Source organism: Nasonia vitripennis (genome assembly GCF_009193385.2).
Source record: "Nasonia vitripennis strain AsymCx chromosome 3 unlocalized genomic scaffold, Nvit_psr_1.1 chr3_random0007, whole genome shotgun sequence".
Lineage (NCBI taxonomy): Eukaryota > Metazoa > Arthropoda > Insecta > Hymenoptera > Pteromalidae > Nasonia > Nasonia vitripennis.
In genome coordinates this window covers 1,589,635-1,605,991 of record NW_022279626.1, presented here as the reverse complement: position 1 = coordinate 1,605,991, position 16,357 = coordinate 1,589,635, and the positions used below count along the sequence as shown (strand labels likewise).

Genomic DNA, 16,357 nt, shown 5'->3' with positions numbered 1-16,357 from the left:
CAGCTGAGGTAAACACTCGATGAAAACAATCTAAAAAAAGAACATACTTATTCGCACATATTGTCAACAACTTTTATGAGTGAAAGACATTTATCTGTGGAATTATCATTGAATGTACGATAACATTCATTAAACTAATGAATGCATATAAAATTCCCTTTCAATAACAAGGTGTTCTTTAATTGCAAATGAAGTTCGAGTATTAATATTCTTTTATGTATTTTTACCAATAACAAAAATTATCATAGTAATATAATAATAATAATAAGAAGAAGAAGAATAAGTGTTGGAATATGTGTACGATCTCCCCCGACACCGACGGCAGATCCCTCGCGTCGCAGCGACTCTAGAAGCGCTCGCCACCAAAACCACGTGATACGGCGCTGAGCTCGGCGGCGCTCTCCGCTCGCCGCCTCACTCTCTACGAGATAGTCGAGCTGCACGCACGCCTTCGGCTCTTGTCCCGCTCTGTTTAAGTTTACTTTAATAATAAAGTTACGCTACGCTCTATTACTTAATACTCTGTCTTTGCTTCTTTACTTCGTGCCACCTTATCGCGTCCGGATCCTTATATTCCTACAGGTTATGGGCCCAGTACGCTTCCACTGCGCGAATTAGTGAAAAGTGACACGAAAAAAAAAAATAGAAGAAAAGCCAAGAGAAGTCGAGACGAGTTGACACCTGTACAAAGACACGAGAACGACCTAAGCTGAGAAACAAAGGCAAAAGTCACGATGGCCGGAAAATCCTACAAATGGGCAAACCCGCAAACTGCACGTAAGTACGCATAAAATAAAAACGTGCTTATGAAACTCGTGAAGTAAAATCAGCGGTACGCGAGTGTATAAGAAAAGTGAAGTGAAAAATAAAAATCGCGAGATAAAAAGCCGCATTAGAAAAGAAAAGGCGCGAAAATCGCGGAAAAGAGAAAGGCGCGAATCAGTGTTGCATCAGTTCGGCTTGTCAGAACTCGAAAATACGAACGCGCTTAAACAAAGAAAGTCGACCAAAACAAAAACGCATTTCCGAGAAGTTCAAACGAACAGAAACGCGCGGTAAAAATTCCCGGTACGAAGCAACAGGCGAAAGAAAAGGGGGTTGCTAGGCAACCGAGCCAACATGGCCGCCTCACCTCTCTCCTGCACGTAAGCTATACGGAACGGAGGGAGAGCCGCCGTTGCCGCGCTCTCGGCTCACGACGACGACGCGCAAGTTCAGGCGCACGCAGAAAAAGACGACGCTAGTTTAACCTGGCTCGTAATAGGTTAACACGCGCGTGCATGAAAACGGAGGGAGAGTTGCGGTCATTACAATCACACGTAGCGGAAACGATACACGGACGCGCACGCATACATACGTGCACAAAAAGTTCGCGCTGAGTCAACTCAAACGTAAAGCGAAGTCAATACAAGATTGTGCGCAAGCACACACGAATTCACGTGACCGCTCACTTGTTGCGCGGCAATTTTTGAATTTCTTAAACGCACACCTATGCATCTAGTGCAAGTCTGCCTGCATGCTGCACTGTTTACAGACACCGCGCAGGTGGGGCTGCTGATGCATGGGTAAACTAAGCAATCATTTAACGTATTAAACTAGCAGAAAATCATCTATAAAGAAATTTAACGCGATAAACGTGAACGTCGGCTTTCGCATCTAGTGTAAGTCTGCCTGCGAGCTGCACTGTTTACAGACACCGCGCAGGTGGGGCTGCTGGTGCGCGAGCTCACTCTGCAATAAATTAAGCGAAGAATTAATTCAACACAACGACTCTGGTTTATCAAAATAAATTAAGTTTGAATATTAATTACAAAATCTTTCGACAGCACGTAGCACAAGTACTGACTGGGATGACATACGCGCCAAGATTCTGGAGTACTACGACCTGAAGGACAAAGAACCAAATGAGAGTTTCTATCTTCAACTCTACGGCGGAGGCGTTTGGTTAATGAATTCTAGGGACGAAACACTCCAACTAGGTAATGAAGTAAAGTCATAAATAACAATATTTATATGTAAGTCTACACTTGTACGGAAAGTTTGACGGGCTACTAGCCAACGTAACGTACGACACGAAGTCTGTGCGGATCTGTGAGAGGTTTAACACGAACCCACGAATGTGACTTGGTACGTGCGCACGTACAGATACTTAGTCAGTGTCCCACGCTCAAAAACTAGACCCTCACACAGATCTGCCAAACCTGCTCTCGTGCTTAGTGGGTCTCGGACTGTGGGAGCCGTGCTTAGGCACACATTCCGCAAAAAGAGACTAAGTCAGTTTGGGAACTTTGTCGAAAAGTGACTGGACCGACAGCAAGGTGGCCCGATACTTGTGCACAAAGTATAGGGAGCTTTGCAGGGGTATCCTCTCAACCGCAGACTAACGTTTTTTGTATATTTACAGACATGAACATCCTCAGTTTGGAAGAAGCAGCCAGACTCCTGGAAGTGTTGAAAGCTACAGAGGACCGAGTGGTAGGGTTGAGAGGACCCGTAAGCCACTACAGCGACGCAGGGAGAGCAGGAGCCACTACGTCCACGCCCAGGGATGACGACCAGACATACAGCATGAATGAGATCACCAAGCTGTTGCGTGAGAGCACCCTGGCTCAAGTCAAGCTCAGCGAAAGGCTGGTAGAAGGAATGAAGTCCCTCGTGGAGGAGAATGCTAAGATGAATCAAAACTTCGAAAGGTTCACAACCAAGATCAGCGGAGATGTACAGCAACTGATGAGGTCCGTTGATAGTCTGAAGCTCAGAGGGCAGGATGGACAGGCAGTAAAAGATTGGCAGGAGAAGCCAACTCTTTCAGCCAACAACAAGCCAAGCATCGTCAGCTGTACACGCCCGGCAGAACCGATCAAGCTGCATCCACGAGGACGCGGACGTGGCTTTCGACCAGCCAACCGCAATCCGCTCACGCTCTTGGCTCCTGGACCAAGGGAGCTCGGACCTGCTGAACCCAGGTGCTCGTCCACACTAGTGGCCGACTCGTACGAGTGGAACGAGAAAAATGAAGTAAGGAGAGAACAGTCGCCATATAAAGATTGGCGCGTTGAATCCGCCGAACGTCTTGGAATCGCGCTCGACGATTTGAATGTAAGTAGACGTTTTTCTGATCAAGACTTAACGCAACTGAATAAGCTGAATTTGTTCAAGTCAATGAACTCAGGTAACACGAGTATAAATGACGCAAAATTGAAACAGATTAACATCACGCGAATGTACAAGTTAAAATTAGATTCGGAATATGCCCCCTTTGAGGATTTCTTATTCTCAGAGCTAAAGTCGCGAAAACTGTTCTACGTCTTCGAAAAGAACAATCAAAGTCTGATCTGTCTAGATGAACTCGAACACGATAAGAATATCATACGCGAGATAATTCTGAACAGAATTGATGATAAGTATCACCTATACACGATGAACATAAAAGATCCAGTTGAATTACTGGATAAGATTAAAGAAATTAAAAAGAATGAATTGAGAATTAATGCTCATACAGCCCAGAAACGACTCTTCAACTTAAAGCTCAACAAAGATAAAGAAACGGCCTTTAACTTCTGCTTGAGGTTTGAAGACCTCGTAAGAAAGTATGAAAGTAATGAAGGCATAGAAAAAATGAGCGATACGGCAAAGAAAAGTCTACTGTTCAACGCAGTAGAGCAAGCCTACCCAGAGATCATTACGGCAGAGAACGTTGCAAGCCATGGTACGGGTAGGAAATATACTTACAATGAACTAAAAGATTTAATTTTCCAGATTGACAACTCGAAACAGAGAACCCCAGAAAAATCAGCCCTGCTCGGATTCGCAGAGGAAAGAAACCGTTCCTCTGACGAACGATACAAAAGTAGGGAAAGGCCCAACAAACGGTGCGAGCGATGTGGTAGCACGGCGCACTTGTCCAAGGACTGCAAGCACGACGAGCCTAAGTGCTTTAACTGCAATAAGTTCGGGCACATCGCCGTAGACTGCAGTGAACCACGGAAAGGGCCACCACGAAAGAGAGCGACTGATCGCAACAGAAGTATCTCTCCAAAGAGAAAGCAGAGGAGAGAGCATAGCAGATCTCGATCAAAGTCACCTTTCAGACGACCTGGCACTCCTGCAAAAGGTACGACCAATACTGATTCAGTATGCATGAATGTGAGTCTGAATGAATGGGACGACGAGACGCAAAAATTTATCGTAGATTCAGGCGCGACAGATCATATGACAAATTCTAAACTCATCTTGACTCAGCTGCACGAAAAGACTGAGCGCGTAATAGGCTGTGCCAATAAAGACAAACGATCTAACATAATCGCAACCAATCAAGGCCAAGTTAAATTCGAACTATCTAACGGTAACGTAATAAAACTAGATAATGTTGTATACGCAGAAAATTTGAGAAAAAACCTGCTGTCACTCAAACGCTTTACAGATCAGGGCCTGTGCGTGTATTTAGATAACAAAACGATAAACGTTTACGAACCAAATACGAGAGAAAAGATTCTAGAAGGAAAGTTTGAGAATCCATTCTGGATAATCGATTTAAAGCCAAAATTAGATAACATACAAAAGATGCCCTCGGGTGCGCTAATTGCCCATGAAAGCAATGAAAAGATTGTTAAGAAAAAGGTGACATTCGCTGATGAAAAGTCAGTCATAGATTCAGCAAATCAAAGGAAAGAAAATGGTGACGAATCTACCGTAATAAATACCATTAATTTATGGCACATTAGATTAGGACATACGGCTCTGAATAAAGTAAAGCTTCTGAAAGGATTATACCCCGACATTAAACAATTCCGAGAAAATGATCATGGTGTGTGTTTGAAAGATTGCGAAATATGCAAAGTAGCGAAAATGAATAGACCGAAATTCGATAATAACAAAGAGATGGCCAAGAAACCATTGCAACGGGTCAGTGCTGACACTATGGGACCGATTACACCGGCTACTCATCCGAAAGGCTGTAGGTTCATAGTTGTATTAGTAGATAATTATTCACGCTTTGCCATGGCCTACCCAGTTAAGCAAAAGTCGGACGCCGCCGAATGCATAGATGACTTTGTCGTGAAATGTAGAAATATATACGGAAGAGATGAAAAATTCTGCTACCTAGACTGTGATCAAGGAACAGAATTTACCAGCGGAAAGACACAGAAGGTATTGGATAAATATGGTGCTGAACTCAGAACAATTTGTCCATACACTCCACAGTTAAACGGCATAGCAGAGCGCTACAATCAAACCATACAGAAAATCACCAGGGCCCTAATGTACGATTCTAGACTACCAGCAAATGCCTGGGATCTGGCTGTAAAAGCAGCGGCCTACCTGTATAACTTGACGCCTCACAAGTCCATTGGTCTTAAATCACCTTTGCTAATGATCAACCCAGAATCAAAAGCATACATAAATCAGATTAAGAGATTTGGTTGTGTAGCTTTTACCAAGGTCCAAGGACAACAGGAAACTAAGTTCGATAAGCTCTCGAATAAAACAGTGTTAGTAGGATATACTGACACAGGATACTTGTTACTAAACCCAGAAGATGGTAAAGTATACGAAAGCAGGAACGTGCAATTCATCGAAAGCAAAGTATTTGGAGATATTTACAAGCCCGAAGATATAAAGAATTGGACAATAACAAACGATACTCTGAATAAAGAAACCTGGCTTTTTGAATTCGACGAAGAAAGCCCAGATCAACCGGAAGTGGTGATTAAGGTACCCAAGAAAAAGGGTAGACCACGTAAAGAAAATCAGAAAACAGCCATGAAACCTATTTCAAAAATAAATCACAGACCAGTGACTCGGAAGCAGACTCAAAGTAAGAAAATTGTATCAGCTGAAAAAGCACAGGGTGAAACAGAAGGTCTAAACATATACGACCCAGATGCACTGATGACGCTTGGTACGTCAGAATCAGAAAAAATGCAGGATAAAATTGAAGGCCTAAGTGAATATGAATTGTATACACTACTGACAGGTATTAATGGGGATCCAAAATCTTACCGAGAAGCTGTATCATCACCAGAAGCAGATAGATGGCAAGAAGTCATAAACAAAGAGAGAGAAGCACTTCAGAAAAACCGAGTATATGAAGTAGTCAGTAGAACTAGCTGCGACGGTAAAAAGTTAAACATCCTGGATTCGAGATGGGTATTCAAACGTAAAGACAGTGGAACAAAATACCCCGACTACAAAGCAAGAATTGTCATACGAGGTTTCAAGGATTCAAATTTGTATGATCTTTGTGAAACGTACGCACCAGTGTCAAGACTTGCACTAGTAAGAGCTGTACTGACTATTGCTAATAAACACGACTATGTGCTGTGGCAACTGGACGTAAAAGCAGCGTTTCTTCACAGCCCTATAAAAAAGGATATATTTCTAGAAATACCAGACGGTTTTGAAGAATACGAAAATCAGAAACAAACGAAAGTTTGGAAGCTTCACAAATCTCTTTATGGCTTGAAAACTAGTCCAAAGAATTGGAATGAATACTTTTCAGAATTCGCTAAACAACTAAAATTCCAAGCGAACAGTAGAGATCCATGCCTGTTCATATACGCCGAAGACAAAAGCCGCATAATCATGCTGCTGTATGTTGACGACATATTGCTGACAGGCAATGACGAGCCAAAGATGAGAGAAATACAGAAAGAACTGAGTAAAAAGTTTGATATGAAATTCCTGGGTGAACCTAAAGAGTTCTTGGGAATCACTATAACAAGAAACAGTAAGGAAAGGACCATAAAACTGGACCAAATTAAATTCATAAATAAGATGCAAACGAAATTTGGATATGCACAAGCTAAAGGTCAATCAACCCCCATGGTAACAAATCAAGTGCTGAACAGACAACGAAAACAACGAGAGGAAGAATCAACAAATGACAAAGCTATAAACCAGCGTGGATACAGAGAAGTGGTTGGATCTCTCATGTACTTGATGTCCGGCACCAGGCCAGATTTGGCATACGCAGTCAATATGTTAAGCAGACACCAACAAAATCCGACTGAACACGACTGGAAAATGGTAACAAGAGTATTCAAGTACATTGCTTACTCAAAGAATTGGCAGCTGACCTACAAAGGCCTGAAGGACGGAATGGAAACATTCTCAGATGCAAGTTTTGCAGATTGTAAAGACTCGCTCACGACAAGCGGACATGTAGTTACGCTGTACGGAGATGCAATAGCCTGGAGAACCCACAAGCAAAGCTACGTAGCTTTGTCAACTTGTCAAGCTGAATACGTAGCAATGGGTGATGCTTGTAGGGAATCAATTAGCATAAGTTTATCTCTGAAAGTGATTCCAAACATGACATACTTTCCAATCATCTTATGGTGTGATAATAAAGCAGCAGTCGCTTGCACAAAGATGGATGGAAGTAATAAGTTGAGACACATGGCTGGAGTGTATGAGGACTATGTTAAGCAGTGTGTCAAGTTACATTATGTAAAAATAGAATGGATAGAATCAAAGGAGCAAAGAGCGGATATTTTTACCAAGCCTTTGCCCTCTGATAGCCATAACAAATTATCCAGATTATTGCTAGGAAATTAACAGATTTTTCATGTTACAGAATAACTAAGGGTCAGCCTGGAAACGATGTCGAGGACAATCGGGAGGGAGTGTTGGAATATGTGTACGATCTCCCCCGACACCGACGGCAGATCCCTCGCGTCGCAGCGACTCTAGAAGCGCTCGCCACCAAAACCACGTGATACGGCGCTGAGCTCGGCGGCGCTCTCCGCTCGCCGCCTCACTCTCTACGAGATAGTCGAGCTGCACGCACGCCTTCGGCTCTTGTCCCGCTCTGTTTAAGTTTACTTTAATAATAAAGTTACGCTACGCTCTATTACTTAATACTCTGTCTTTGCTTCTTTACTTCGTGCCACCTTATCGCGTCCGGATCCTTATATTCCTACAATAAGCATAATTGCAATAGCAATAATAACAGTAATACTGATAATAGCAATGATAATGAAAAATAATAATAATAATTAGAATAATATTTATTATTAAATTTAGATTTTTTGATAAATTCATTAAATCGTAGCAAATAGTATTATTATGGAATTCCAGACTGTAAATATTTTACTATAGATACAATAATCATTACTTCGAGAATTCATCTAAAAAACTTTCGGCTTACGAAATAATTGTAACAATGAAAAACTCCCAAGTTTGACAACATTAAATTTTATTACAAAACGCAAAAGAGTTTGATAAACTAATTTTATTAACCTATGTTTTTTCATTTGCAAAAAAGTGTGGACTTTTTGAATTTATAAAATTATATAATTATGCAATTTATGAAATACTTTATAATTTATGAAATTACTTTTGAAATTATGCTAATTTATAAAAGCAGAAAAATAAATAATCTTTGATTGAAACATAAAACGAGACGTTATTTGTTACATACAAAATGATAGAATAAAATATCGGTAATATGTCTATACTCGTGTCTACGGTAAAGCATAGGCCTTCGGCTTGTCTGGAGGTTAGGGGTTTGGAGTCGTTTGGTTAAAAAGCACAACCATTTAGCCTATTTGTTCTTTAGGGGTTTAGGGTTTAAGGCTCTTTAGTTCACATGTACAGGCTACAAAGATCACACATTTGTAAACAAGTTTTTTTGAAAGTTAAAATTTTTTTTCGACATTTTCGTCCACCACATTGGTTTCGCCATTTTGTATTTTTAAAATCTGATATCAGATTTGTAAAGAGCGATCTCGAAAACCCCTATATACAAACCTTCTACAAAATATTATGGATTGAAGTATACTTATAGTTATTTTGTGTTAGGGGTGTTTTACCCCCCTAAGGGGAAGTATCTATGAAAAAACCGAAAAACTTAATTTGTTTATTATAGATGTTTACAAATTTTTTCCAATTTTTTTAGTCGTTTAAAACTTTTTTATTATATAAAATTTTTTTTCGATATTTCCGTCCGCCATATTGGATCCGCCATTTTGAATTTTCAAAATCTGATAACAGATTTGTAATCAGCGACCTCGAAAACCTCTATATACAAACTTTCTACGAAATATTATGTATTGAATTACATATTTACAGTTATTTTGTGTTAGGGGTGGTTTACCCCCTTAGGGATAATATTTATGAAAACACCGAAAGACGTCAACTAAATTTTGTTATTAAGGATGTTTAAACATTTTTTCCAATTTTTTTTAGTCGGTTTAAACATTTTTATTATAAAATTATGCCAAAAAATATATGTTTTCGACCCCTAAAAAATAGGGGATGCTACCCTTACTCTTCAAATCACCATGAAATACTTGCTCTTTTTGTAAGAAATAACCTCCAATTTGTTTCATTGAAAAATATTAATTTTAAGCAGAGATATTTAAAAAAAACGCTTTTTGGGGATTAACTTTAGGGGAGGTTTTTACCCCTTAAAAGTGAAAATTAGCCGATAAAAAAAAATACGTGTCTCTTATTATTTTATGTTCTACAACATATATGAAAATCATCAAAATCGGTGAGTTCGGGTTGGGTACCTTTCCTTGTGAGTATAATCGTCCACGAAAATTTGTTGAGCTTTCGTATTAGACTTCTGATAATAAGTAAAATTGTTCGCCGGATGATTGAAATAATATTAATTTATAATAACAAACGTATAACGAATAAATATCACGGTTTATGGGTGTGGAATGATACAGTTGGTTACTGTTATATTTTTAAATTGTCAACTAAGGAAAGTACTTCGAATTAGTAAAAGAGTCAAGTCAAATTGTCAATCATGTGGATTATTGTGAATAAGTAAAAAAGTCCTTGAGATGATTCAGACAACAGTATCTCAAATAAATAGGTTACCGATATTACTTTCACTTGAAATTACAAAAATCAGTCTCGAACAGAAATTTTCTCTTTTATAAGTAAAATAGAACACACCAACATTAGATGATATTCATCGACATGTAACCTTACAGTATCAATCGATAATTAGTATAAACGATAAAAAATGACTTCTTCCCAGTTGTTAATGCGTCTGTATTAAAGAAAGGGTCCTAGTTATGGTTCTAAAATGTCTTTCTACGTTACACTTAGACTGAGTAAAATCGTCCTCGAAAATTTGTTGAGCTTTCGTATTAGACTTCTGATAATAAGTAAAATTGTTCTCCCGATGAAGGAAATAATATTACTTTATAATAACAAACGTATAACGAATAAATATCACGGTTTATGCGCGTGGAATGATACTGTTGGTTAGTGTTATATTTTTAAATTGTCAACTAAGGAAAGTACTTCGAATAAGTACAGGGGCCCTTCAAAAATTATTGAAAATTATTGTACGTATTAGGCTTTTGAAGATAAGTATAATTGTTCTCTCGTTGATTGAAATTCTATTAATTTATAATTACAAAAGTATAACAAATAACTATCACGGTTTATGGGTGTGGAATGATACTGTTGGTTACTGTTATATTTTTAAATTGTCAACTAAGGAAAGTACTTCGAATAAGTGAAAGAGTCCTTTAATAAAGTTATTAGTAATATTAGTGTTCAGTTGATAATATTTTTGTATAAGATGTTGAATTATATTTTGCAAATTGAGCCGTATCTTCTGAATAAGTAGACTACTCAATCTGGTCAAGTCAAATTGTCAATCATGTGGATTATTGTGAATAAGTAAAAAAGTCCTTGGGATGATTCAGACAACAGTATCTCAAATAAATTGGTTACCGATATTACATTCACTTGAAATTACAAAAATAAGTCTCGAACATAAGTTTTCTCTTTCATAAGTAAAATAGAACATACCAACATTAGATTATATTCATCGACATGTAACCTTACAGTATCAATCGATAATTAGTATAAACGATGAAAATGACTACTTCCCAGTTGTTAATGCGTCTGTATTAAAGAAAGGGTCCTAGTTATGGTTCTTAAATGTCTTTCTACGTTATACTAAGACTGAGTAAAATCGTCCTCGAAAATTTGTTGAGCTTTCGTATTAGACTTCTGATAATAAGTAAAATTGTTCTCCCGATGATGGAAATAATATTAATTTATAATAACAAACGTATAAGGAATAAATATCACGGTTTATGGGCGTGGAATGATACTGTTGGTTAGTGTTATATTTTTAAATTGTCAACTAAGGAAAGTAATTCGAATAAGTAAAAGAGACCTTTAATAACGTTATTAATAATATTAGTGTTCAGTTGAAAAACAAATATTTTTGTATATGACGTTGAATATTACTTTGCAAATTGAGCGGTATATTCTGAATAAGTAGAATTCTCAATCTGGTCAAGTCAAATTGTCAATCATGTGGATTATTGTGAATAAGTAAACAAGTCCTTGAGATGATTCAGACAACAGTATCTCAAATAAATTGGTTACCGATATTACTTTCACTTGAAATTACAAAAATCAGTCTCGAACATAAATTTTCTCTTTCATAAGTAAAATAGAACACACCAACATATGAAGATATTCATCGACATGTAACCTTACAGTATCAATCGATAATTAGTATAAACGATAAAAAATGACTTCTTCCCAGTTGTTAATGCGTCTGTATTAAAGTAAGGGTCCTAGTTATGGTTCTAAAATGTCTTTCTACGTTACACTTAGACTGAGTAAAATCGTCCTCGAAAATTTGTTGAGCTTTCGTATTAGACTTCTGATAATAAGTAAAATTGTTCGCCCGATCATGGAAATAATATTAATTTATAATAACAAACGTATAACGAATAAATATCACGGTTTATGCGCGTGGAATGATACTGTTGGTTAGTGTTATATTTTTAAATTGTCAACTAAGGAAAGTACTTCGAATAAGTACAGGGGCCCTTCAAAAATTATTGTACGTATTAGGCTTTTGAAGATAAGTATAATTGTTCTCCCGATGATTGAAATTCTATTAATTTATAATTACAAAAGTATAACAAATAACTATCACGGTTTATGGGTGTGGAATGATACTGTTGGTTACTGTTATATTTTTAAATTGTCAACTAAGGAAAGTACTTCGAATAAGTGAAAGAGTCCTTTAATAAAGTTATTAATAATATTAGTGTTCAGTTGATAATATTTTTGTATAAGATGTTGAATTATACTTTGCAAATTGAGCCGTATATTCTGAATAAGTAGAGTACTCAATCTGGTCAAGTCAAATTGTCAATCATGTGGATTATTGTGAATAAGTAAAAAAGTCCTTGAGATGATTCAGACAACAGTATCTCAAATAAATTGGTTACCGATATTACTTTCACTTGAAATTCCAAAAATAAGTCTCGAACATAAGTTTTCTCTTTCATAAGTAAAATAGAACACACCAACATATGAAGATATTCATCGACATGTAACCTTACAGTATCAATCGATAATTAGTATAAACGATAAAAAATGACTTCTTCCCAGTTGTTAGTGCGTCTGTATTAAAGTAAGGGTCCTAGTTATGGTTCTAAAATGACTTTCTACGTTATAATTAGACTGAGTAAAATCGTCCTCGAAAATTTGTTGAGCTTTCGTATTAGACTTCTGATAATAAGTAAAATTGTTCGCCCGATGATGGAAATAATATTAATTTATAATAACAAACGTATAACGAATAAATATAACGGTTTATGCGCGTGGAATGATACTGTTGGTTAGTGTTATATTTTTAAATTGTCAACTAAGGAAAGTACTTCGAATAAGTGAAAGAGTCCTTTAATAAAGTTATTAATAATATTAGTGTTCAGTTGATAATATTTTTGTATAAGATGTTGAATTATACTTTGCAAATTGAGCCGTATATTCTGAATAAGTAGAGTACTCAATCTGGTCAAGTCAAATTGTCAATCATGTGGATTATTGTGAATAAGTAAAAAAGTCCTTGAGATGATTCAGACAACAGTATCTCAAATAAATTGGTTACCGATATTACTTTCACTTGAAATTCCAAAAATAAGTCTCGTACATAAGTTTTCTCTTTTATAAGTAAAATAGAACACACCAACATAAGATGATATTCATCGACATGTAACCTTACAGTATCCATCGATAATTTGTATAAACGATAAAAAAAGACTACTTCCCAGTTGTTAATGCGTCTGTATTAAAGTAAGGGTCCTAGTTATGGTTCTTAAATGTCTTTCTACGTTATACTTAGACTGAGTAAAATCGTCCTCGAAAATTTGTTGAGCTTTCGTATTAGACTTCTGATAATAAGTAAAATTGTTCGCCCGATGATGGAAATAATATTAATTTATAACAACAAACGTATAACGAATAAATATAACGGTTTATGCGCGTGGAACGATACTGTTGGTTAGTGTTATATTATTAAATTGTCAACTAAGGAAAGTACTTCGAATAAGTGAAAGAGTCCTTTAATAAAGTTATTAATAATATTATTGTTCAGTTGATAATATTTTTGTATAAGATGTTGAATTATACTTTGCAAATTGAGCCGTATCTTCTGAATAAGTAGACTACTCAATCTGGTCAAGTCAGATTGTCAATCATGTGGATTATTGTGAATAAGTAAAAAAGTCCTTGGGATGATTCAGACAACAGTATCTCAAATAAATTGGTTACCGATATTACATTCACTTGAAATTACAAAAATAAGTCTCGAACATAAGTTTTCTCTTTCATAAGTAAAATAGAACACACCAACATTAGATGATATTCATCGACATGTAACCTTACAGTATCAATCGATAATTAGTATAAACGATAAAAAATGACTACTTCGCAGTTGTTAATGCGTCTGTATTAAAGTAAGGGTCCTAGTTATGGTTCTTAAATGTCTTTCTACGTTATACTAAGACTGAGTAAAATCGTCCTCGAAAATTTGTTGAGCTTTCGTATTAGACTTCTGATAATAAGTAAAATTGTTCTCCCGATGATGGAAATAATATTAATTTATAATAACAAACGTATAACGAATAAATATCACGGTTTATGGGCGTGGAATGATACTGTTGGTTAGTGTTATATTTTTAAATTGTCAACTAAGGAAAGTACTTCGAATAAGTAAAAGAGACCTTTAATAACGTTATTAATAATATTAGTGTTCAGTTGAAAAACAAATATTTTTGTATATGACGTTGAATATTACTTTGCAAATTGAGCGGTATATTCTGAATAAGTAGAATTCTCAATCTGGTCAAGTCAAATTGTCAATCATGTGGATTATTGTGAATAAGTAAACAAGTCCTTGAGATGATTCAGACAACAGTATCTCAAATAAATTGGTTACCGATATTACTTTCACTTGAAATTACAAAAATCAGTCTCGAACATAAATTTTCTCTTTCATAAGTAAAATAGAACACACCAACATATGAAGATATTCATCGACATGTAACCTTACAGTATCAATCGATAATTAGTATAAACGATAAAAAATGACTTCTTCCCAGTTGTTAATGCGTCTGTATTAAAGTAAGGGTCCTAGTTATGGTTCTAAAATGTCTTTCTACGTTATACTTAGACTGAGTAAAATCGTCCTCGAAAATTTGTTGAGCTTTCGTATTAGACTTCTGATAATAAGTAAAATTGTTCGCCCGATGATGGAAATAATATTAATTTATAATAACAAACGTATAACGAATAAATATCACGGTTTATGCGCGTGGAATGATACTGTTGGTTAGTGTTATATTTTTAAATTGTCAACTAAGGAAAGTACTTCGAATAAGTAAAGGGGCCCTTCAAAAATTATAGAAAATTATTGTACGTATTAGGCTTTTGAAGATAAGTATAATTGTTCTCCCGTTGATTGAAATTCTATTAATTTATAATTACAAAAGTATAACAAATAACTATCACGGTTTATGGGTGTGGAATGATACTGTTGGTTACTGTTATATTTTTAAATTGTCAACTAAGGAAAGTAATTCGAATAAGTAAAAGAGACCTATAATAACGTTATTAATAATATTAGTGTTCAGTTGAAAAACAAATATTTTTGTATATGACGTTGAATATTACTTTGGAAATTGAGCGGTATATTCTGAATAAGTAGAATACTCAATCTGGTCAAGTCAAATTGTCAATCATGTGGATTATTGTGAATAAGTAAAAAAGTCCTGGAGATGATTCAGACAAGAGTATCTCAAATAAATTGGTTACCGATATTACTTTCACTTGAAATTACAAAAATCAGTCTCGAACAAAATTTTCTCTTTCATAAGTAAAATAGAACACACCAACATATGAAGATATTCATCGACATGTAACCTTACAGTATCAATCGATAATTAGTATAAACGATAAAAAATGACTTCTTCCCAGTTGTTGATGCGTCTGTATTAAAGTAAGGGTCCTAGTTATGGTTCTTAAATGTCTTTCTACGTTATACTAAGACTGAGTAAAATCGTCCTCGAAAATTTGTTGAGCTTTAGTATTAGACTTCTGATAATAAGTAAAATTGTTCTCCCGATGATGGAAATAATATTAATTTATAATAACAAACGTATAACGAATAAATATCACGGTTTATGCGCGTGGAATGATACTGTTGGTTAGTGTTATATTTTTAAATTGTCAACTAAGGAAAGTACTTCGAATAAGTAAAAGAGTACTTTAATAACGTTATTAATAATATTAGTGTTCAGTTGAAAAACAAATAATATTTTTGTATATAACGTTGAATATTACTTTGGAAATTGAGCGGTATATTCTGAATAAGTAGAATACTCAATCTGGTCAAGTCAAATTGTCAATCATGTGGATTATTGTGAATAAGTAAAAAAGTCCTTGGGATGATTCAGACAACAGTATCTCAAATAAATTGGTTACCGAAATTACATTCACTTGAAATTACAAAAATCAGTCTGGAACATAAATTTTCTCTTTCATAAGTAAAATAGAACACACCAACATTAGATGATATTCATCGACATGTAACCTTACAGTATCAATCGATAATTAGTATAAACGATAAAAAATGACTTCTTCCCAGTTGTTAATGCGTCTGTATTAAAGTAAGTGTCCTAGTTATGGTTCTAAAATGTCTTTCTACGTTACACTTAGACTGAGTAAAATCGTCCTCGAAAATTTGTTGAGCTTTCGTATTAGACTTCTGATAATAAGTAAAATTGTTCGCCCGATCATGGAAATAATATTAATTTATAATAACAAACGTATAACGAATAAATATCACGGTTTATGCGCGTGGAATGATACTGTTGGTTAGTGTTATATTTTTAAATTGTCAACTAAGGAAAGTACTTCGAATAAGTACAGGGGCCCTTCAAAAATTATTGTACGTATTAGGCTTTTGAAGATAAGTATAATTGTTCTCCCGATGATTGAAATTCTATTAATTTATAATTACAAAAGTATAACAAATAACTATCACGGTTTATGGGTGTGGAATGATACTGTTGGT

The 16,357-nt window shown here is 35.8% G+C and overlaps 1 protein-coding gene across 2 annotated transcripts; it reads left to right on the top strand.

Annotated features, from left to right (window-relative positions):
* The first annotated feature begins 291 nt into the window (after positions 1-291).
* LOC116416735 lies at positions 292-7,863 on the top strand. 2 transcript variants are annotated; one of them, XM_031926006.1, is made up of 4 exons: positions 292-777; positions 1,827-1,979; positions 2,405-4,114; positions 7,580-7,863. In XM_031926006.1, exons 1-4 carry the CDS (start codon positions 735-737, stop codon positions 7,582-7,584), a joined length of 1,911 nt encoding a protein of 636 aa, XP_031781866.1. In that variant the 5' UTR covers positions 292-734; the 3' UTR covers positions 7,585-7,863. The 2 variants fall into 2 exon arrangements, with proteins under 2 accessions (XP_031781866.1, XP_031781867.1); XM_031926007.2 differs by having other exon boundaries at positions 293-777; positions 2,405-3,099.
* Positions 7,864-16,357: the final 8,494 nt, after the last annotated feature.

Excerpts from the sequence above, each read along its gene's own strand:
- LOC116416735 (XM_031926006.1), top strand. The coding sequence starts at position 735 with ATGGCCGGAAAATCCTACAAATGGGCAAACCCGCAAACTGCAC. Across the intron at positions 778-1,826 it reads GGCAAACCCGCAAACTGCAC|CACGTAGCACAAGTACTGAC; the intron begins GTAAGTACGCAT and ends ATCTTTCGACAG. Across the intron at positions 1,980-2,404 it reads GGACGAAACACTCCAACTAG|ACATGAACATCCTCAGTTTG; the intron begins GTAATGAAGTAA and ends GTATATTTACAG.